This window comes from Caenorhabditis briggsae (genome assembly GCF_000004555.2).
Source record: "Caenorhabditis briggsae complete genome, chrX, whole genome shotgun sequence".
Taxonomy (NCBI): Eukaryota; Metazoa; Nematoda; class Chromadorea; order Rhabditida; family Rhabditidae; genus Caenorhabditis; species Caenorhabditis briggsae.
The window spans coordinates 15539788-15562074 of record NC_013491.2 but is presented as its reverse complement, the minus strand read 5'-3'; the positions used below and the strand labels follow the sequence as shown (position 1 = coordinate 15562074).

The window sequence follows — 22287 nt, the reverse complement described above, 5'->3', positions numbered from 1 at the left end:
GCCGAGCCGAGCCTAGCCGAGCCTAGCCGAGCCTAGCCGAGCCTAGCCGAGCCTAGCCGAGCCTAGCCGAGCCGAGCCTAGCCGAGCCTAGCCGAGCCTAGCCGAGCCTAGCCGAGCCTAGCCGAGCCTAGCCGAGCCTAGCCGAGCCTAGCCGAGCCTAGCCGAGCCTAGCCGAGCCTAGCCGAGCCTAGCCGAGCCTAGCCGAGCCTAGCCGAGCCTAGCCGAGCCTAGCCGAGCCTAGCCGAGCCTAGCCGAGCCTAGCCGAGCCTAGCCAAGCCTAGCCGAGCCGAGCCGAGCCGAGCCTAGCCGAGCCTAGCCGAGCCTAGCCGAGCCTAGCCGAGCCTAGCCGAGCCTAGCCGAGCCGAGCCTAGCCGAGCCTAGCCGAGCCTAGCCGAGCCTAGCCGAGCCTAGCCGAGCCTAGCCGAGCCTAGCCGAGCCTAGCCGAGCCTAGCCGAGCCTAGCCGAGCCTAGCCGAGCCTAGCCGAGCCTAGCCGAGCCTAGCCGAGCCTAGCCGAGCCTAGCCGAGCCTAGCCGAGCCTAGCCGAGCCTAGCCGAGCCTAGCCGAGCCGAGCCGAGCCGAGCGGAGCCGGAAGCATGCACTTTAGGTGCCGGAATACCGAGATTATGTCGAGATTTGGTTTTCTGAAATCTACAAGAACACACTTACCTCTTCTTCGCAACTTTTTGCGCTGGCTCCTCATCATACTTCTCCTTTTTGGCCTTTCTCTTATATACTCTCTTCTTCTTGCGTGTCTCCCATTTTTTCACGTACTTTCGCGGATGTACCCATACTCTTGGCTCCCTTTTGTTCGTCCGATCCGCGTTCCATTCACTCAAATCTGCAAGAAAATGGAGGTTTTTATTTTATTTTTCCGAGTGATAACTTACTCAGAGGCCAAACGACAAAAATCACACTGGGACGCTTCGAAGAGAATTTGATGGACTCAACCTGAAATTTTGAAATCAGAGATCTTAATTAGATGTAGAAACTCACGGCAAGAGTATTGTTCGCTTCCACGACTACAAAATCGTCATCTTGAATCCGGACGATATTCCCCTCATCTCTCAATTTCCGTGCGCTCGGATGCCGTTTCAGAATTTCCTCCAAAACCTGAAACAGAGAAAGCTACAATTCTCCAAAGGTGAATCTAATTACCTCTTTTGTGATTTTCAAAGCAGAGTCGCAGTAGACTTTCTGGCCATTCTGAAAATGATTGTTTCAAAACACATGCTTCTGACTTTTCTAATTACCTTCAAAGCCCAATCACGTGGCTCCTCGTAGCTGCAAAGCACCAATCTATTATCATCCATTGGTGTACCCAATTTCGAAACTGAAAAAAACAAAGAATTTAGTGTAGAAGTGGAAGTCGAATGAGAGAAAGATACGGAAATGGAAAAGCAATAGGAAATAGATTAACATTGGCAGAAATTGATTGCACGTGGCATAACCAAAAAGATAAAATGACAGTGAATAGCTGAAAGCGCAGGGACAAATTATTTTGACTCATACCCTCTCCTCGAAACCCTATCACCCTCTTCCATAAAAACCGGCTATGCATACTGATGATTGCTATAAACAATACGAGAAGCAAGAAGAGATGAAGAGGCTGGTGACCAGCGACCTTTCCAGAACACATCGAGGGGGCGGGGCCGAACGGAGGAGAAATTTTTTGAATATGATTTACGCGGGAAAGCGGAAAGAGTACACACCATGCGATAGATGTTTTCATTGCGACAGGGAATGGAAAGATGTGTTGTGTAAGTAGAGAGTAGAGATACGCATTTCGTAAAAGCCCCGAGTACTGAACCAATTTCCGTTCACTCCAAAACATGTTTCAAGATTATCATTTCAACCCATACACACCTGTCTCCACGAATCTACTAATTGCGAGCATGCTTCGAGAGGAGAGAGCCTTGGAATTCTAATTGAAAAAGCATCGGAGTGTCAAAACGGGAAAATAAGACGAGAATGAAATTCATAAAATGATGAAACATGACAGCATCTTTAGAGGCATGTGAAGAGTACACGTATAGCTTGTTTCAAAAATAAAGCTAAAAATTCATACGGTAGCTATCAAAAACTAAGACTCGGCTGTCTGTATACGAAGATTGAGTAAGAGAAGGAGAATTATAATGCTAGTGAGCTAGCCGCCAGAAAATCTTGCTCTTTGTCGAATGAGATCCCGCCGAATAATGACTGAGAAAAGTCATAAAGACCTGAATTGCTAGTCGTTCTCTTTTTTGGGCCCTCTACTTCATCTAAAGAGTACAAGCCGGGAGGTCGTAAAACGAGGAAAGCTATCCAATCAAGAAAATAGTGTAGCTCACTCGTTGGATTCTGATTGGGGGGTATGGAGAGAAATGGGTGTTGTTGAGAGCATTCTTTTTGAACAGTTACACATGTGTGAAAGAGAGGGAGAGAGAGAGAGAGTGGGGCATGCTTCTCTAGCAAACAGCTCAGAAGTTCACAGGTTATTACTTTAGGACAACAAAATCTTGGAAAGAGAAATGAGAAGGGTTTCTATGGAGAAGCATGACACTGAAGTGCACTTTTTGAGTTTCGAGTTTGTTTACCTGTGAAGCAAAAGATTTGTTGATGGAGTGCATAGGAAGAAGAGACTAATTCGAGTGAGATAGAGACTATTTTCTGCCTAGACCCGAAGCTCATATGCTTCTCTATCTCACTAATAACAGGTTACACCTGCCCCCCAAGGCACATCTAAATGAACCTGACAAGAGAAGAGCCACTCTCTGAAAAGTGAATTCAAAGTCTGAAGAGGAGGATCACCATGGAAATGTATTCAAATTCTTGAGGAACCCGAGTTGAGACGTCGTTTAGTATATATCATGTGAGCTATCTGATTCACACTCGAATATTTCAGATAGCACGGGACAACTACAAAATGATAAAATAAAGCTTTTCCTATCAGCCAGATTTTGATTGTATGACATTTTGTACTTTGAGACTGAATGATACAAGCTAAGCTTCTCATAATCTCTTCCGCGATCAAACTACTGATCTTTGATCTCTCCTGCTATGCAACATGTCTCATTACGATCTTCCACTATGAGAACACGTGTTCTTCTCCATTCCCATCTGTTTTTCGTTCATTGGTTGCTTCTCCTCCCAAACCCAACCATCCGCTAGAACACAAAATCAAATTCTCCACTATCCATGCACTATTGCAAACCCATTGTCTGCGTCTTGTCAATCTCCTTTATATTTCTCCATCTCATCTTGATACATTACGTGGATGCGAAGAGCGACGTCCCAGCCGTTCTTTTGCACTCTCTTCACTTTACGTAATCTATTCTGCACTCTCACTCACAAACACACACGATGAGCGTCATTGCATCTGCCCTTCCACCTCCTCTCACTGCCAACGGGGCGCATTTTCTCTGCGTCTCTTCACATCACACGCTATTTTGTCAATGCCCCGTGTGTGGTGCTGATGCGAGAGGTGTGTGTTGGCTAGCTGAACGTCTCGCGCGCGCTAGAAGAGGAAAGAAGATGATGAAACTCATGTGCGCCGCTCACCGCTCACCGCTCGACGACGACAGGAGAGAGAAGGAGGGAGAAGGAGTGAGAAGGAGAATAAGAAGAAAAAGAAGAAGCGAGGGATGGTGATGAGGGGAAAGGGAAGGCACGAGAGAGATTGAGAACATGGAAACGATGCGTGCTGCTGTGGCGACCAGAGTATCAGGAGACACAGCGACACCTTCGTCGCGCACAATACCCACCATCGCTCGTGTTTCTCTTTCGAAACACAGGCGTCGTCACAGTTGGTATTGCGAAATTGGAAAAAAAGGATTCAAAACCTAAAAAGAAAGGAAATGGAGATGAGGATAAATGAGGCTCACTGTCTGAAAGGAGGGGTCAGGGGCAGAAATAATTAGGACACTATGTAGAAGGCAGATGCATCGAAGATTAATAACAAAGACATTCATTTTAAACGACTATAGATCAGGAAATAGTCATGTTAGTATATCTTATTTAGCTAAAATTTGGAAATCAAAGCTATTGAATAAGGTACATGGATAAGTGAAAAATGGGGAAAACATCATAAGCCTAAATAATGTTGGAGAAATGCGGTATGAATAACATCAGAAAACGAGTGGATTCGAATGGCATGAGTCGTATAATTGAAGTTTCTCAGCTAGAGACCCAATCTGGTGATACATAAGAGACCGACATGATTAACAAGTGTAGTATCAACAAGTTAGAAAAGGCGAGGTCCAGATATTTTTAGTGCGTGCGCGAAGGGTTGACATTGGAGGGTACTAATGAAAATTGAATCTTCTAGCTATAAGACATGGGAAAGATGGGAAATAAATCAAAGGGCCATCTTCAGACTTTTGCTGTAACAGATTTCTTTTCAGTTTCTATTTCCAGAGCGATTTTCAATTGAGAGAACTGAAAAACAATTTAACACTGTACATATACTACCAATTTTCCTTTCTGTGACCTTCTCATGGGAGGTCGCCGTTTTCCAGAGTGATTGATTACGTGAAGGGCAACTGGATAATGGGTGTGAATCATTCTTTTGCATGGGGCATATTTTCTTGCCTTGGACCAAAACGGACCGTACAGCAAGGAAGGTGCAAAATCAATGGCCGACCTGTCTTCTTATTGGTTCTCTATTTTGTTTCTGTAATACCCAAAAATCTTAGTTTTGTTTCTTTAAAACCCAAAAAAAAACTGTTGGATTCTAGAATTAGTGAATCAATTTATATCATTTTCGAAAAATTTCATTGGATAAACTGAGAATCGGAGAGAAAATAAGATGATTCTGAATATAATTTTTGACGTGTATTATTTCTGTCTACTGGAATCAGCTATTCTTCTTTTTCTACTCTTTTTCTACACTTTTAAATTTTTTTCTCCTTTTTAAATGTATAAGTACTTAGATAAGATCAACAACGACCTGTTAGTACAGATGAATTTTTCTAGTGGCTTAGATTTGTTTTGTTAAAAGTTCACTTTTTAGACGAAACAACTTTCCGTGGTTCTGTCTTTTTTGATTTGTTCTATAATTGTAGTCACCGCCATTTTGATGACGTTTTTCGTTTGATAATGCTAGTTTCCTCTTCGATTTTCCGTTGAGAATGTTGCCAATTTTTCCTTTCCCTCTCTATTCCTCTCTTTCTCCTCACACTCTCGTTGGAACAACCTTGAAAGGCCCCTTAACCTCCGTTATTAGTCCTCGCATTTAGGATGCCTAGAACACGCTTTTCAGAAGACCCCAGAAGCTTCATGTTCTCCAAGAATGTCGTATAAAGAATTGCCAGATATCCGTTACGATGAGCCTCGCTGGGTGAATTTTCTTTTTTTCAAAATTTTTCATTTGAATGGTCCATTTTTAGAAACGAATTCGAGGCAATGGGCCAGATCGCGGAATCATTCCTACTCTTCATTTTCCAGTGAGTTTTGTTGAAAATTAAACATTGGAAATATTGAAAAAATATCAGTGAAAAAATCTTGGAAAATCGTATTTTCAATACGAGGTTCATCAGTACTTCAATTCATCAGCAGGACCCAAAGTTATTTTGAAAACTCCACATTTGTTTGCACCAAAAACTATAAAGATGCTAACGATTTTTTACACATAATGTAATTTTTAGAAACCGAAAAATTCGAAAGCAGACGAAAATTTCCTGAGAAATAACCTGGAAAAACTTTGAAAGTGAACTGGTGTGAATTTTTTTTTAGTAAAAAATGAAAAATGTGGCGATATTGTTACCCTGGTACGACAAAAATCGGAGCTTTGGAAGAAAAACGCCGGTGGCTTCAGCCAAAGGTGTTACAAATACCGTAACGCAAAGACATTTTCCGTATCCGTATCTCAATTTTCGTGCGTTTCGAGCCAATTTTTACACAGAAAAATATTGATTTTCCGACTTATTTCTGAGAAAAATGACAGAAAACGACGAAAAAGAGAAAATAAACATGGGAAAAAATATTGTTAGGTTACGGTTGTTGTCGATGGAAATAATACTTGAAAATAAATTATACATTTTCAGATGAATGCCCCAGATGTCATAGAAAGAGAACCAGAAGAGGAGATGCGCAAAAAACCCCATCTCGCGGTGATTCTTGAAGATGAGAGAAATGTTAACCCTAACATGGTGAGTCTACAATTAGAGTTGACTGATAGTAAATCTGTATTTCTGTTTCAGATTCGGGAATGGAGATCGTTGAGATACCACCCTTACGTCAAGCGGACGGTGAATAAAAAGATTGAATGGCTCACGGAAGATAGTGAAAAGGTGATATGTCACCATGATCAATATCTTCTATACTGTGAAGGAGTCAGATTAAAAAATCGTGTGAAGAAGTTGGGACTTTCGGGTGTCTTTGTTATGAGAGAAGACTCTTTCGAGCAGATTCGTAAACGATCGTACCATCTAGCTTTGAGAGCTTTGGAGAACTATGGAGTACCGCAGGCATGGTGCAAAATGAGACCATATTTGTCTTCACGGACTCTTCCCACGTAAGTCATATTTTCTAAAAATAGAAAGAATGACTCATTAAACGTCGAGCTTTCATTTCAAAAATTCAATTCACGCCCAGGATCCAAGAGTTCTTGGGAAAGGGTACATTGGTTCGGAGGTTACATGGGATTTTTGGAGTGTGGGGCCTTTTAGCTTGAACCTATAATTTTGAACAGAAATAGAAACAGTCTGTTTCGTGCTCTTACATGTACCATAAAGTCCCATGTACCGTTGGACCCCAACCTTAAAAACTGAAGCACCCTTTTTCGATGTACTTTCGGATACTGGGCCCAAAAATTGAAGACCAAAACACTTTATCACACCAAAACATTGGAAAATTCGACAAAAAAGAAGAGACGAGGATTTGAATTCCGGCGCAGCGAGAAAGCTAAGCCACGACAATTTCAAAAACATTTTTCAAGATGGATACCTAAAAGTTCCATAAATCCGGAAAATTGTTGAATAAAAAATGCTATTAGGTGCCATGCCTTAGGTATCTCTTTGAGCAAGAGTTCAAATCGGTGTTTTTCGTGGATTTCGGAATTTTTCTTGAATTTGTTCAATAAATTAAAATATTAGGAGAATGCATGGCATTGGAAGCATTTCGGTGAATTCAAAAATTTTGCTCAAATCTCGCTTTAATATTCCAAAACGTTTGCTTAGAAATCATCAAACTATTAAAAATCTAAAATGAAAAGTCAATACAATAATTTTCAGTGAGCTGAGACACTATTCTCACAAACACTTCATCTACACTCCACCAACTAATCGCCTTCGAATGTCAACAGACATCTCCTGGTCCCGGTGTGAAGACTACACTGATTTCAAAATACCGGTGTATTCGGATAGGCCGTATGAGAATTGGAACAATCTCATTTTTCCCAGAAATGTTTGTTTCGACTATACTGATAACAATATAGTCGACAAAGTGGTGGAACCAGGGCTGGCAGAAATTGTGGAATTGGCAAGCGAAGAGGGGAACCATGTAAGTTTTTTTTAATTGAAAAACCTGATAAATATTTTTACAATTTCAGATAAAATGTCCATGCAAACCAAAAACTGAAGGTGGAATCGCAAATTGTTTCGAGAACCCCAACTGTCCGTGTTACAAAACGAACATAATGCTTCGGAAACTCAACTCTGTTAAGAATAATCAAGCCGTATATGTGAGTATCTATGAAAAATTTTCATCCTCTATCTGTTTTTCAATTCAGAACTCGTTCGATCCGCTCGAATACAACGACGACACCCCCGCTTATCATAACCACGGAGGATTTGCCTGTTCCAATATATGTGGCTGTGGAGGGAAGTGTGACAACAACGCACTCTACACCGCTGATGCCAAAATTTTCCCAATGGAAATCTATCGGCAAAGTGACCTGATTGGATTTCGCGTTCGAGCCACTTCCTACATTCCATCAGGAACACCAGTGATGGCGTTTGTTGGGGAGCTCGTTCGAGACCGAATTGTTGAAGGCGAGGCATTGGACTACAGTATGCAGTTAACCGATATGGTAGAAGACTCCAAATATCTTCTCGCTCTGCTCGCGAAAGAAAAAGTTTTCCCACCGACGTTCCTCAAACAACTGAAAGAAATATATAAATACGATGTTTTTCTGGATTGCCTCCATCAAGGAAACAAATCTCGATTTTTGATGCACTCTTGTGTTGCCAATCTGGAACCAGTGAGAATCTATCAGAAAAGTTTCAGTCCAGCTCACGCAAAAATGATTCTATACTCTACCAAAGCTATCATGCCTGGAGAGCTTGTAAGTTAATTTTTTGCTTCAATATTATAAGAAAATATTTGTTTCAGCTAACCTTGAACTACGGTAGCGGCTACGTCGGACTGGACAAGGTCGGATGCCAATGTAAAGCCTTTTCATGCAAAAATGGAGCACACGCCGGTGTCTTCTCAAAATTGAGCGTACATGAGGTGAGTATCTTTAATTTTTAAGCTGGAAATGCCGAATAATCAAAACTAATTGAAAAAAATCACTTTGTCAGCTCGCCGATTGCTTCACTGCCTTCCAAATGGAATCAATGCAAGAGTATGAAGCGGACAGAGAGAGGAATAATCGGAAGTACGGTCGTTTTGATGTGGACCTTCACAGAAAAGACAATATTCCGATCATCGAAAGCAAACCATTGATTCACAGGTCGCGAGACCATATGTGAAATCTGTAGTGTAAGATTTTTTAGTCACTTTCCTTTTTCACGAGGGTGGAGCAAATGTTTAGCAAAATTTGTCGAATCGTTTGCCCCAACCAAACATCTTTTTAATTCGCATCATGTTTCATCTGAACGTGTAACTCTAGAAATTTCATATCTATTTTTACGATTTTTTTTTCAAATTTTCTTTTTCATATCATTGATCTTGTTCTTGTTATCGATCTTAATTGTTCTTCAAAAATTTTTCATGGTCTCATTGTTTTTTTTCTGTACAAGTGCAATTGTTATGTAAACATAAATTTTTTTAAATTTTCGATTCAAGAAGTCAATTTTCAGTGATTAAAATAGAAAGATATTTTGGACAAGTTCGGAAGTTCCAAGGCAATTTGTGTCATTCGTTTTCCAGACACTGAAAACAGATCTTAGTTTTAAGATTATTTGCACATGGTCCGAATCAATCACTCACAGGAAAAAAAACTCCCAAAACAACGGAAAAAAGTTGCTCTTTTGGTGACGAGATGACGAATTTTAAGATTGTTCTTATGCAGCGTGAATGAGCAGTTTCAGATGATTCCGCATGACTGATTTTTCACTCTGAAAATCTCTTAGAAACTTATAACATTATATATACATTTGTACGAAGAGCACCTGTTGAGCTTTATCACTGAACTTTCTCTTCTTGTATGGACATAAATTGTGAGATCGACCGTGGACCTGAAATTGAATTCCTGAAAGATCACAACTGCCCCTTCGTCGTTCGGCTACATTCGATTGAAAGGAATTTTTTTGAAAAATATACTGTCACCGATACATATTTTTTTCTATAAAAACGTGATTTAAAAAAAAAATATGAAGATATACAAATACGAGGCTTTTTTCATGATAGTACGTCTTACTCTCAACCACACAATTCCCGAAAACACATTATCCCTTTACCTCCATCTATACATATTATCATACCCAAAAAGTCGTTTCCTACACGCACATTTTTTTATTCCATCACCCCTTTTCCCAATTCAATCCCTTCGAGCCAAATGCCAAGCCCCTCCTCTTATTCCCCCTCTTCTTCTTCAATTGCGAAAAAATCAAAGCGCTCAAGTGTGACATCATATCTACCAGCGCGCACGGATCGTCGAATCTCTGTTGAGGAGAGAGGGGCCAACAGTCTCTTTTCCTAGTAAAATTCCTACCCTTCGCTTCTATGTTTTGCATATGCAGCTTTTTATGATTCTCCCTCTCTCTTTTGTTTCTCATTGTCTCCCTCTCTCTGCTCATTTTTCTTCCAGTTTCCTTTATCTTTTTGCCCTTAGTTTTATATTTTTTTAGTCCTAAGTACTTGATCCGTAGTGATGTTCTGTCAAGATTAAGACTTGAAAGAATAAACTCTTTTTATCCAGATTTCTGACATCACAGTTCTATCTTAGAAGAACGAAAATGATTTCGGATCAACTTCTTCTTATCTTTCTGAGTTTTTCAAGATGAATCGTACTCTTACCGGCTATCTGATTCCGTTCTATTTTTCGATTTCTTAGATTAAGAAGAACTTTCCAAATTTTTTGTCGAAAAATAAGTTTAAGGGGAAAATTTTTTTAACTCCCAAAAGTGCAAACTATTTGACATTTGTTCTATCATAAAACTACAGTACACCATTAAAAGATAGAGGCAAGACTAACATTCTAAAGAAAAAGACGGAGATGCGGAGCAAGACACTTTTTAGTACGTCGATGGCCTTTCTAGATTTCGTCCACTTTCTTTTTTTTCCTTTTTCCCTTCTTTTCCCACAGTTTTTTTGGGAATTCGCGTTGTTTTTGCGCAAGACCTATTTTAAGGTGCCGCTATTTTTCTTTGTAGTTTTTGTTTTCTCTTTGATGATTAGGTATGAGAAAAAATCCAAAAAATCGGTTTTAAAAAATCTCAGGGTTGAAAATCAATTTTTAAATTAATTGTGAGGGAAAATCGTGAATTTTTGCTGTAATTTGAAAACATTTATCAAATATAACTTGATGACTCAATGAAACTGTTTTTTTGGTAATTCAATTTTTTCGGTCGTTGGTTTGAATTTCCTGGGTTCAGTGAGTCATAACAAGGGAATCTCAGCACATTGTGAATCAATTTTTGATAAATAATTTGCCAGAACCACTTGCTTTAAAGCATCCGCAAAATCGTTTGCTGAAAACTTATCGTCCTCTGAAAATTGCTTTCCAGAAACTTGATAGAAACTCGAAACTCGTTAGGAACTCAACGATTGCTAGCAACTAAATAAACTCTGAGGACTCAGCTATTGCTAGAAATGCAGTCTTTGCCACAAACTCAGCATTCGTCATGAACTCCACAATCGCTAGAAACTAAGCGATCGCCAGAAGTTCAATTATCGCTAAAAATTTGAATCTCGCCTAAAAAAGTGATCGGCAAATTTCTAGCGTTTCTTGAGTCTGTAGCGATTTTTTTGTTTTTAGCGGTTGTTAGGTTTCCAGCAACCGTTGAGTTTATAACGATCGTTCATTCGCTTAAACTCATTTGCTATTGCTAGAAACTCAACTATCGCTAAAAAACTTAAAGACCGCTACAAACTCAACGATCGGTGAGTTTATAGAGATAGTGGAATTTGTAGAGAACTTTAAGTTTACACCGATCGTTCAGTGTCTAGCGGTTGCACAATTTCTCAATCTCTTTGGGGATTCATCCTAGTATCTAAATGATTTTTTTTCTATGTTTTCTTCCTCTCCTTTGTCTCAAATGGTTGCTCTCAGAATACCATATGTGTGTGCTCAAGCCCACCCTTAATGTGCAGTTCACTATGCGTGTTTATTCAAAGTTGACTTTTATCATTGAAAAATGTCAAAAAACGCTTTGTGTAGTTGTTAAACATTATTTCTCTTCATTGTCTGCCGTGCCTGAATTCTAGAATCTTTGAAAATCTTGTAAATTTTACCAGATGTAGTAAAGATTCGAAATATCTTAAATCATCCAGAAATAGGTTTAAGTGATGCTTTTTATCCTTTATTCCCAGTCGTTTTTTTAATATTTTTCCTTCTTCATATTTTTTTTCTGAATTTCAGATTTTCTACACTCTACCATTCTTGGAAAAAAAGCTCCAAAATGACCAATTCACTGTCTTCCACAAACGGAACCGTTCCAGAAAAATGGCTCCAAATGCGAGAACAGAGAATACGAAATCATACGGACGTAAGCGTTGATAAAAGTTCCATTGATAGTCGCAACAATTTTAGAGGCTAAACGGATGGTTGCATTTGGATTTTTCCAACCCGGAAGTGATCGGTGATCTTCAAATGATCAAAGACGAGAACTCTCTTGTTGAATTCGAGAAGAAACTCGCAAATTGGGCGGTGAGTTATGTTCCTTTTTTTTGGAAAGCTGTTAAAAGATTTTCAATTACTGTAATACGAGCGAGCCTAAAATTTATATAGGACAGTAAACATTTTTAACTTTTGAAAAAAATAAAAATAAAAGTTTCTTTCCGATAGTTTCGAAACATCCGTAAAATCTGTAATAGATGGCATTTAAATTGGAGACTTCAGAATATAACTTTGAGATCAATTTTCTTGGTTTTATCGAAGATATACGAAAGTTGTCAACTGACAGATTGTTTATCGTAATATAGGAATTTCTTGTCAATTCTTACATTTTCGAAATCTTACGTATAAATTGGGATAATAAAGCTCAAACTTGACTATGTGGGCCCTTCTGTTACATGTTTCACAGTAACTCCCTGAACAGTATAAGTAATAAAAACCACAAAAAATTATATTTTTTTGGAACAATCGCATCAGCTTTTTTTAACATTCCGTCTCTGAATGCCTGAACTTACTGGAAAAATTGAGATATATCGGGTGGTCAGCTGATCCTCAAACATTGAAAAAATGGCGAACTCGATATGAAAATGTTTCCCTGTATGCGCTAGATTTGAACATTTCAAAGAAGTTCCGATTCAATTTTAGGCTCTCCAAAATGCCAACTTTCCCGCGTCAGAAGTCAGATTTCCTCTAAATAAAAGGGGAACCGTGTTCAACATCAACGCGGTTCCCTTTCAACCAAGGATTATGGCACCTCGATTCGTGTTGCCAATTGTCCCAAAATCCTATAAAGTGGGAACGCCGGAAGCCGCACCAATTTTCTCTCGGATTCATGAGAAAAAGAAGGAGTCGATGTGAGTTCAAATGTGAATTTTAAGTTTCAACTTGGTCCAAGTTTCAAAATAGGCTTACAACATTTTCTGTAAATGGATGATAGCAATAATGTATAAAATTCTAGAAGCCCCAAAATAAAATTAAATAAAAAAGTTGAATTTCGCTGAGTCAGATTGAAAAATTTTGTATTTCAAACGGTTACTATCATTTTTCAGTAAAATTGATATTTTCAGTTGTAAAACTTGAATAGACCAAAATGGTTCATAACTAATAACTTTAAAGGCAATGTGACTCACTTTAGAGTAAACAATGAAATAGAATTTTCTTTTTTTTTAATCTGCAATATATTTGACGTGATGAACTACTCAAATTTCAAGTCTGACTGTTGACCCCATAAAATCTCTAATATGCATCGTTTTATTTCTGTAATCACAAACAATACTTTTGATTAATTGCTTGAGAATTTTGTTTAGTTAGTATCTCTGAACAGTGGGAATCCAACAGTTTCTGAAATTTGTCGTTTTCTCAAAACTTCGGTTTTATCTTGGTTTACGACACTGGTAAAGTTAATCAAGCCCACTGAACTGATTTTGAATTTTCATTTCGAATCAGTCAAATCGAATACTCAGAAAAAGAGCTAAAGTTGTATTCCATGAGAAAACGAGTTTTTTAATAGATAAGCAAAACTTTGAAATTATCACGAGAGTATGTTACAGAATCCGAATCGAGGTGACATTGGCTGACGATGAATGTTCGTCGACCTTGGATGAGGTGACTGAAGAACCATCAACGACTGAAACCAGAAACGCTGGTCATAAAGACATTGATGCGGATTCTTCTTCATCTTGCGGTAGAAATCGAGGAGATCTGACTTCTCAAACATCCCCAGGTTAGTAGAAAATTGTCCCCATCCCGACTATTCCTCCAAGTTCAGACATGGCACCGCTTCAGTTGAAAACCTCCAACTTCCCACCATGCAAACGGCGTGAGTATTCGTCTGAAAAACAATCCGTTGATCGACCAACCGAAATCGATGAAGTTGGGTTCGTTCCACATGTAGCCAAGAACAACAACAAGAAATCAAAGACGGGAAAGAAGAAAAATAAGTCTGGAAAGAAACCGAAAAACGATGTGGTGTGGCCAACTTCTGAGACAATCGAGCAGCCAAACATCGATGTCGATGAAGTCACTGAGGAACCAGCAACGACTGATACCAAAAAAGCTGGTCGTGAGAATACTGATTTGGATGAGAAAGAGCAAACAGGCTTTGATGAGGTAAAATCTTTGTCTCATGAGAAGGCTCCAAATCCAGAAGCGTGAGTTTTCAGAAGCATGAAAAACCTTGTCAATGGAATCATTACAGAATTTTCAAAAAAATTACAATTTCTGTGCTCTCAAGTGGTCAAGCTTCTAAAAAGAAAACAACTAAACCACCGCTTACTCATGTCCTTCCGCCTGATTCTGCAAAGCTGGAAAAGGGAACTTCTTCCACTTTGTCCTCAAAACTTTGTGAAGTTCTTATTCTAAAGGACAACAAGTGAGTTCTACCGAAATTGTGGGCTGACAATTGACTTCTGATTTTCAGAGTCCTCGTAATGCCAGGTAGCAATGGGAACAATTTGATTGATGCAACAACAACTCGATTGATGCAACAGAAGGACGTAGTAGGGCTAGCGAAAACTGGTTTTGATGAGGTCGAATCCCTGCCTGATGAGAAGACGAAAAATCCAAAAGCGTGAGTTTTAGGAAATCTGAAAAATCTTGTCAATGAACTTATTACAGAATTTTTGAAGAAGACGAATTTCCTGTACTCTCAAGTGTTCCAGCTTATGAAAAGAAGACAATTAAATCATCGACGACTCATGTCCTTTCGCTTGGTTCTGGGAAACCGGAGTCCTCAAAACTCTGTGGTCATCCGCTTCTGAATGAGAACAAGTGAGTTATACCAGAATTTAGGTCAGAAAAATCCGAATCTCAGAGTTCCTTCTGTAAAAGAGCAAAACGGCAACAACACAAAAACCAAGACATGGGCATCAGTTGTGAAATCGAAATCACCAATTCAGCCTTTTTCTGCAAAAGAATCTCAGTCTGGAAATCGTATCAAAACTCAAGGATCTTCTGTTTCTTCGAAACCACATCCACCCTCCTCTTCTTGGAAGAAAACGTACGCAAACTGTCTGGTAAAACCTCAAATCAAATAATTAAGATTTTGAGAGAGGTTTATTCACAAACACATTTTATGGCTCTCTGAGCAATCTTTCCCATCGCTTCCTTTCATGTAAATATACTAACATTTGCTTATTCTAAATTGTTCATATGAAACAATGCTTCAACTAATCAAAAGCTGGCATGCTGATCAAAACAATCAATCTTTAAAATCGAACTGACACTTTTTCATCGAAAGCTTCATTTCAGAAAAATTGTTTAAGCGCTACTTTTCTTATACTCTCTTCGTTAACGAGCGATGTTCGTGTTTGTTCAGAGAAGTTCAATTTTAACAATGCCATATGATACAATATCAACGCCGGACTGCTAACGCATGGTTTTCGCTATTGTATGTTTTTCCAGGTATAAGTTGGGAACGGGTCTATGCACTATAACGGACATCATTTCGATTGCAGTTTGGATCATCAATTCGTAAGGCATGATTCCTCAGAAAACGGAGTAGAATTTCAAACTGCATGAAAACTGGCATTGGGACTTTTTTATTATGTCTTGAAAATATCTGGAACACTGTGCGTTTGTCATTTTGAGCGACAATTTTGGTAGGGAACAGGGCTGACATACAAAAAAACCTTCGAAAAAATTGGAAAACACTTTTTTTTCGATTTCAGTGTCCGAAAAATTTTGGAAAAAAAATCATTTTCCGGTTTTAGGCTCCGAAAAAATTCAGAAAGTAAATTTTTTTCGGAAATGTTGATCGAAAAAACCGGAAAAAATTCTTTTCGATTTTTGGTTGAAATTCTGGAGTGAAATGATGATTTTTCGGAATCGAAACGTATTTTCGAAGTTTTAGAAAATTTTTGGGAGGTTCTAATGTTTGGATTTCTCAAGTTAATCCATTACACTTTTTCTTATTTAAATTTATATTTCGTGAAAAAACAGTCTGTACTTTACTACCAACCGAAAAAAAAAATTATAACGAAAACTTTTTCGGTCCGAAAATTTTCAGTTTGAAAATTTCAGCTCAGCTCTGCTAGGAAACAGGAAAAAATATTTTCAGAAATTTTTTTATCAAAAATATTTTGTCAGTTGAATAGTTTTTGATATCCTTCACAGAAAACAAGATGAATTGAATCAAAGTTGAGATAGCGGTATTCTATTAAAATATTTACGGACAACTGGAAAACTTTTTTCAAAAAGTATGGTTTATCAAGTTTGGAAGTTTTTTGATTTTGAAATTGTAACATTGTTTCAAACTTATCGTAAATGCTCCAATACACCCTAATGGCATGCAGAGTTTAACTTCAATGATCTAAAGAACAGTGTAAGTGCATTTTGGGCTCAATTATTTCGGTTCCTTCAAAAGATATCGAGAATTTTTTCACTAATTAAATGTTGGTGATTTTACGAAAAATATTTCAGCAGTTGACAAAAAATATATATTTGGAACCGAGATAATCGAGCTCAATTTGCAAAAGTACAATGTTTGACTTCCAGCATGCTCCTTTGCAAATTTTAACTCACAGATTTATTGATAAGTCTTGAATGCCAATTGTCCCCCTTTCAAGTTCACAACCTTTTCGCAAATTCATTTCTTGTTCCTTTCGTTTAACACAATTCATGCGCTTCGCAACTTTCAGACGTGCCTTCCCTGACACTTCCACCGTTCACAACCCACCGAAACCAAAGCAATTTGACAATGACGGTTTCGAGATTGTTATCAAGTAAGACTCATTTTTTGGCGTCAATTGATGCTAATCTAGTTTTATATTTTCAGCGGTGCCTCAACAAGTGAAATTGCCAGCAAGATGAAAAGGAAGATAGTAATTAAGAAAGAATCACCGTCTTCATCGACTTCGTCACCGTCGATACCTTCATCAACGGAACCGTCATCAGCGACACCTTCATTGTCGTCATCTTCTTCGCCACAGAAGAAGAAGAAACCTTCAAATCAAAAAAAGTTGAAGAATGTCCTGAAGGTGACGGAAGACGACCGTCTTGCCATGGAACTTGGAATAGAAGAAAATAAGAAATGGCAAGAAAAAATGAAAGCCGAAGAGGAAGAGAAGAAAACCATGGAAAACGAAGAAGCGGAAGCACAAGAGGGTCTTCTGAAAAAACTAAAAGAAGATGAGGAGGAGAAAACCCCACTGAAGGAAGAAAATCAGGAGACTATCCCAGAAGAGGACAAAAAGGAAGTGACCGCGGAGGAGATGAAGGAATACCGAGAAGAATTATCTATGAGTTAGTAACTTTTTTTCTCACAAAAATTTTAGTGAACGGGAAGACTTCTGATGTCTGCAAATTCCGAATTATCACCCTGAGATCGGTGAAATCGAAGTAAAAAATTACAGGAGCCGCCGTCCAAGCATTTGAGGAACAGTGTATTGGACATAAGGAACACCAAATGATCATCAAAAAAGTGAAGGCGTTCTGTGCTTCAATAAAGAAACTGAAAGGTGAGTAATTGATTTTTTTTCTAGTTGATACCAGAAAATCAAATTTCAGGAAAGAAGTACTCAAACCCACTGGTGGTTCCTTTTGACCATCGAGAGCCAAAAGATGTGACAAATCAAAGGGACATTGACAACGGGCACTTGTTGAATATCCGAATTAGTGGAGCAAAGAAGGCAGGTGGCACCTGCAACATGTTTTTGGCTGCAGTCTTTGGAGCATTCCAGGAGTTTTACTCAACAGAAGTCGGACCAACACTCATCAAACTATTTGGAAGGACGGACCGCGAAACATATATGGCAAGAGAAGAACACTTTATTAAAACTCTTTTTAAGGACCAAGCCAAAATTCTCAAGTTCGTAGGGTATTAACTTCGTGTTTGTTTTTTTCTCCGCTTATATTCCTTGGTTAATAAACTTTTTTTCGGGACAAACGTTTTTTTTTCGCGAAGAACAGCGTATCTAAAAAAGCAGAGCGTATCTAAAATTCAATGATGGTAATTGAATATTCCACAAGGTTTTGTAAGTGCTGATTTCCGATAGTTTGTACTCAAAAAATCTTGATCTACAAAAGTTTTCAACAGGCCGACAAATACAACACATCCATACAAATAATATTGTTGTCATACCTACAGTACCGGTCAAGAGATACAAATACGTTGTTATCAGTTGATTTTTAGCATTTTTCATGACTGTGGACCTTGGCGGTAAAGTTTCGATCACTTTGAAAACTGTGGAAAATGTAAAACAGACCTCAATCAAACTTTCTAGTTTTTCAGTAATTCGCCGATTTCTGAAAATCACCTTTTTGGACCAGTTTTTGTGTTGGAGACGTGAAAATAGGTGTCTTTCAGAAATCGGCAAATAGCTAAAGAACTAGGAATTTTCAAAAATTTTTGTCAATTCAAAGATTTCAACCTAGGTCTGTTTTATATCTTCCAAAGTTTGAAAAATTATCGAAAACAGGACATCCGAACTCCATACTTCTGATAATGCCGAAAATCAACTGAAAATATCGTTTTTATGTATCTTATGGACCGCTACTGTATCTATTCATGTTTAAAACGATAGAGGCATCTACACAAAGAAACACTTTCTTTTCATTTCCCAGATGATAAATATCTTCCCACTCACCTTCTTCCTTCCAAAACTTTCTTGAACAAAGTACTCTTCCCATCTTAGACAAGAAAAAAGTGAGAAGACATTTTTGCCAAAGCTCACGTGATTGCTATTTTACGCCCGCCCCTTTTCCTCACATTTCATCGGGAAAGGACTGTAGCAGCGTCGACTGAAATTGTCTTCTTATTGGAACCGGCCGAGTTGGTCGGACGGTGTCAGTTCGGTTGTTTCTCCTAGTTTCTTTCGCTTCTTCATTCGTGTAATTTTGAAAATTCAAGGACAAATGTGTGTCCCATTAACTTGTTACACTACTATCTTTTCAGAATGCCTAAACTGCCATTCTTGAACACTGAGGAGGGTAAAGCGGCTTGGAAAATTCGTGAGAATCAGAAAGAAATTCTCACCCAGGTGTGTGAGCATGCAAAGTGACTAACTATAATAAAAGGTGACACTTGAATGATTTTTATTTAAAATTCAGAAACTTAGAGGATGGGATGCTCTTGATATCACAGATCCCATAACTTCTCGCTCTGTGGTTGAAGCTTCCAATTCTATTGATGACTTTGAGAAGAGATCTTTTCTGGATAAAAATGTTCAACTGGTAAACGAAGGTCAAGTTCATAACATATTTGTCCATTTCAGAAATTTCTTAAACCTCCGTATCCAACAAACACCGATTCACCAGATTCTTTTGAACTTTCTGTCAAAAACCTGGCTGAGAAATTTCTTCTGAAAAACGCTGGATCGTTAACCGAACAATCAAAAACTCGGTCAGAAGAACATCCTAACTTTAATTTCCAGTTGTTTTTTTTAACTTAGGATGATAACAATTCAGTAATTATTGTATTCAGTAATTCATTTTCAATCAGTAATAATTTTATTAACCAACTCATAATTATTACATATTCACTCATATTCCGCATGATATGTTTTCCTCCTACAAAGGAAATTAACAGCAGCACCGGAAGAGTCGAAAATCCAATCTCGCACTAGCTACCTTTTGCTCGTTATCCATAACCCATTGCTCTAGTTGCCGCACTACTATTTCCGTATGAGTTGTCTGGCTTTATCGCGATTATGTGAATTTTGTTTTCAACATTTTTTTTGCTTCATTTTATACGCTTTTCAAACTATTAAGCTACTGCAAATTTTAGAAATATCGTCAGAAAAATTATTGGAAATAAAGTTATGGACAAACGCGCTTCAAGCTTGTCAAGTATCACAGAGGAAGATCACGAGGAGTTTCTAGAAGAAGGACAGCCTAACGGGCAAGAATTAGAGTAAGCGTGAACAATGAAAGAAAACCTTGTTTTCTGACACTAGCTGCCGTAATCCACTGAAACATACAGTGATTTTGTTGGCACATACAGTATAAGATAGTTTTTAAAAAAAACCTATTTTTCAGTTACCGTAAAACCTGTATTAAAAGGGTCGGCCTTCTATTTTTCCAAAGTACCTTCGGGGGGCCCTTCTATTACAGAAGCCCTTGAATTAGAGGACCTTCTATTTTTCCGACCATCTTTCCCGAAATTTTTCATCAAAAAATTTGACAAATTTACGTTCAAAGTTTATGAAAATCTATCAATTTAGATAAAATTGAGCAAGTTTTCTATTAAAAAAATAGTCTTCAAGCTAATTTTTATTAAATTGTGGAATTTCGGAATGTTTTTCATAGAAAATGTACAGAAATTTGTCCATTTCAAGACACATTTCAAAGTGGTCCTTTTTCATTTAAGGCCCTACTATTACGGGGGCCCTTCTATTACAGGGCCCCTTCTATTTTTCCAAACCCCTCTCGGAGGCTCTTCTATTAGAGAGGCCCTTCTATTTAAGTGACCTTTCTAATACAAGTTTTACTGTAATTGTTGGTCATCTTGGCCATTTTCAAAAATCTGGACTTGGGCTTCCAAGTTTCGAATCATTTTTCAATTTTAGAGCGCATAAAACAGTCATGGATTAAAAACTTTGCATTCACAGAAAGTTTTTGAAAGTTCCAAGTTTTACAGCTATTTGCCGGTTTCTGAATTACTCTGTTTTTTTTTCAATTTTTGTACTGTAAACGTGAGACGAAATGTATTTTTCAGATATCGACAAATAGCTAAAGAACTAGGAATTTTTCTCGGTTTCTGAAAAAATAAAATAAATACTGAAAATATAGATGTTATTGTGACAACACATTCATCAGTGACAAAGTCTCGAGCAAACATATTTTCTTGATTTTTACAGGCAAGTACCACCTCCAGGAGAATCCTCGGTTTGTGTCATCAATGGGAAAATCTGGTATCTAGTTTCGCAAAACAAGGGACCTTCGGTGGGCTCCAAGAGCAAGAAGAAGAACTTTAAGAAAAGAGAGAAAAATAACAAGAAGAAGGTGACGATAGAAGAAACCGAAGATGAGCTCATGGATCGGCTGATACAGGAGAACCGTGAAGCTGCTGGGCTGGACCAGGAACCGGTACCATACAAACTGGTTCCTATGACACCAGAACGTAAAAAAGCAATCATGGATTTTATTTCAATTGTTCCTGAAAATCCAGAGGAGAAGGAGCGAAGACTAAAGCTAAAGGAGCTTGCGGGACCCGATTTTCAGAGAGTTCTTGCTGAAAGTAGTCGCATGAGTTTCCTAGATAAAAGTATTTCTCTCATTTTCAGGGATCACGAAACTCGAGGCCGTTCCGATCTTCGAGATCATTTCCAAATTGTCATTTGGAGAGTTTGTGCTACAAACCGTTGAAAAATCCGTGGCCTTCTTTATCAAAGATATTGAGTCTGTCATGAAGCATGGAATGCATCCTGGTGAGTTGAGGCAATGTGACAAGTTCTTCACCAACATGGTATTTTTCAGAGAACATTGAAAACTTATTTTTCGACAAGTTCAAAGAACATGTTGTTATTCCCGATCCCAGTGAAAGTCCCAAAACCATCAGGAAAAGGTGCAAATTCGTTCGGAACTTTTTATTCAAGTATAAAAAGCGATATGTTATGGAGGAAGACAAGTATATGAAACTGCGCAGTTTTGTATATTTGAATTTGTTAGCTCAATTGTTGGATGGTGTTAAAGTGCACATCCCAACGCTTGAAGTACTTGTGAAATCGGACGGAACTCCGGAATTCGAAAAGAAAGAAGCTGCCGTTTTAAAGACCGTCTTGGCACAGTACTTCTACCAACTCGATGGAATCACGATGAAGATATAAATTTGTGTACTACTTTTTTTAGTGACATTCAGTTTAGAAATAAATGCATTTTTCATTCGCGATCATTTTTCTATTGTGCTTTCAAAAATATACACTTTCAAATTTCGAATTTGAAAAAAACACAAAACATGCCAAAGAAAAAGCCGCCGGGTGTGAATCAAAATAATTTCGTTGAGAAAATAATTTTTGATACATGATGTATCTCAGAAAGTAGTTTGAAAACGTTTGGTTTTTAAATTTTCGGAAAACATGGAAGACATAGAAATCTCGGCTCTTTATGACAAGGGGGGCAAGTCAAAAGGGGATGCCCAAGTGGGAAAATTATGCCTGAGTTGATATTTACCGATTTTTTCAAGTTTTGTGACCGTTTCCATTAAAATTTCGAACTTTGAACACTTTTCATAATTTTTTGAAAATTTCAGTTTATGTCATTTTTTGCATATTTTTTGTATATTTTTTGTTACTAAACCTGAAAAATCTCGAACTAGCTGAATAACTTTTAATGACACAGATACAATGGAAAAAATAGTGTTGTTCATGCAAAA

General features: G+C 38.2%; 4 protein-coding genes across 4 annotated transcripts in view; 3 read left to right on the top strand and 1 right to left on the bottom strand.

The window, feature by feature from the left end:
• CBG27956 overlaps positions 1-1311 on the bottom strand; it is a gene marked incomplete at both ends in the record, with an annotated part of 4255 nt that extends 2944 nt beyond the window's left edge. The window contains 5 exons of the mRNA XM_045240248.1: positions 668-839; positions 889-949; positions 995-1111; positions 1157-1204; positions 1252-1311. Coding sequence (XP_045099688.1) covers positions 668-839; positions 889-949; positions 995-1111; positions 1157-1204; positions 1252-1311 — 458 coding nt within the window. The remainder of the gene's footprint in view (positions 1-667; positions 840-888; positions 950-994; positions 1112-1156; positions 1205-1251) is intronic.
• A 3956-nt stretch (positions 1312-5267) lies between these two features.
• Positions 5268-8670, top strand: Cbr-set-6 (the record flags this gene model as incomplete). Its single annotated transcript, XM_045240247.1, has 7 exons — positions 5268-5315; positions 5365-5421; positions 6022-6491; positions 7210-7477; positions 7527-8261; positions 8309-8428; positions 8500-8670. 7 exons carry the CDS (start codon positions 5268-5270, stop codon positions 8668-8670), a joined length of 1869 nt encoding a protein of 622 aa, XP_045095721.1.
• A 3093-nt stretch (positions 8671-11763) lies between these two features.
• On the top strand, positions 11764-17800 carry CBG15523 (the record flags this gene model as incomplete). Its single annotated transcript, XM_002645371.1, has 13 exons — positions 11764-11850; positions 11895-12011; positions 12624-12832; positions 13529-13701; positions 13747-14128; positions 14176-14349; positions 14398-14547; positions 14595-14747; positions 14791-14976; positions 16616-16699; positions 16753-17219; positions 17330-17434; positions 17484-17800. 13 exons carry the CDS (start codon positions 11764-11766, stop codon positions 17798-17800), a joined length of 2604 nt encoding a protein of 867 aa, XP_002645417.1.
• A 1071-nt stretch (positions 17801-18871) lies between these two features.
• CBG27955 lies at positions 18872-21742 on the top strand (the record flags this gene model as incomplete). Its single annotated transcript, XM_045240246.1, has 7 exons — positions 18872-18955; positions 19026-19148; positions 19190-19317; positions 19702-19827; positions 20774-21153; positions 21200-21343; positions 21393-21742. 7 exons carry the CDS (start codon positions 18872-18874, stop codon positions 21740-21742), a joined length of 1335 nt encoding a protein of 444 aa, XP_045099687.1.
• Between the last annotated feature and the right edge of the window lie 545 nt (positions 21743-22287).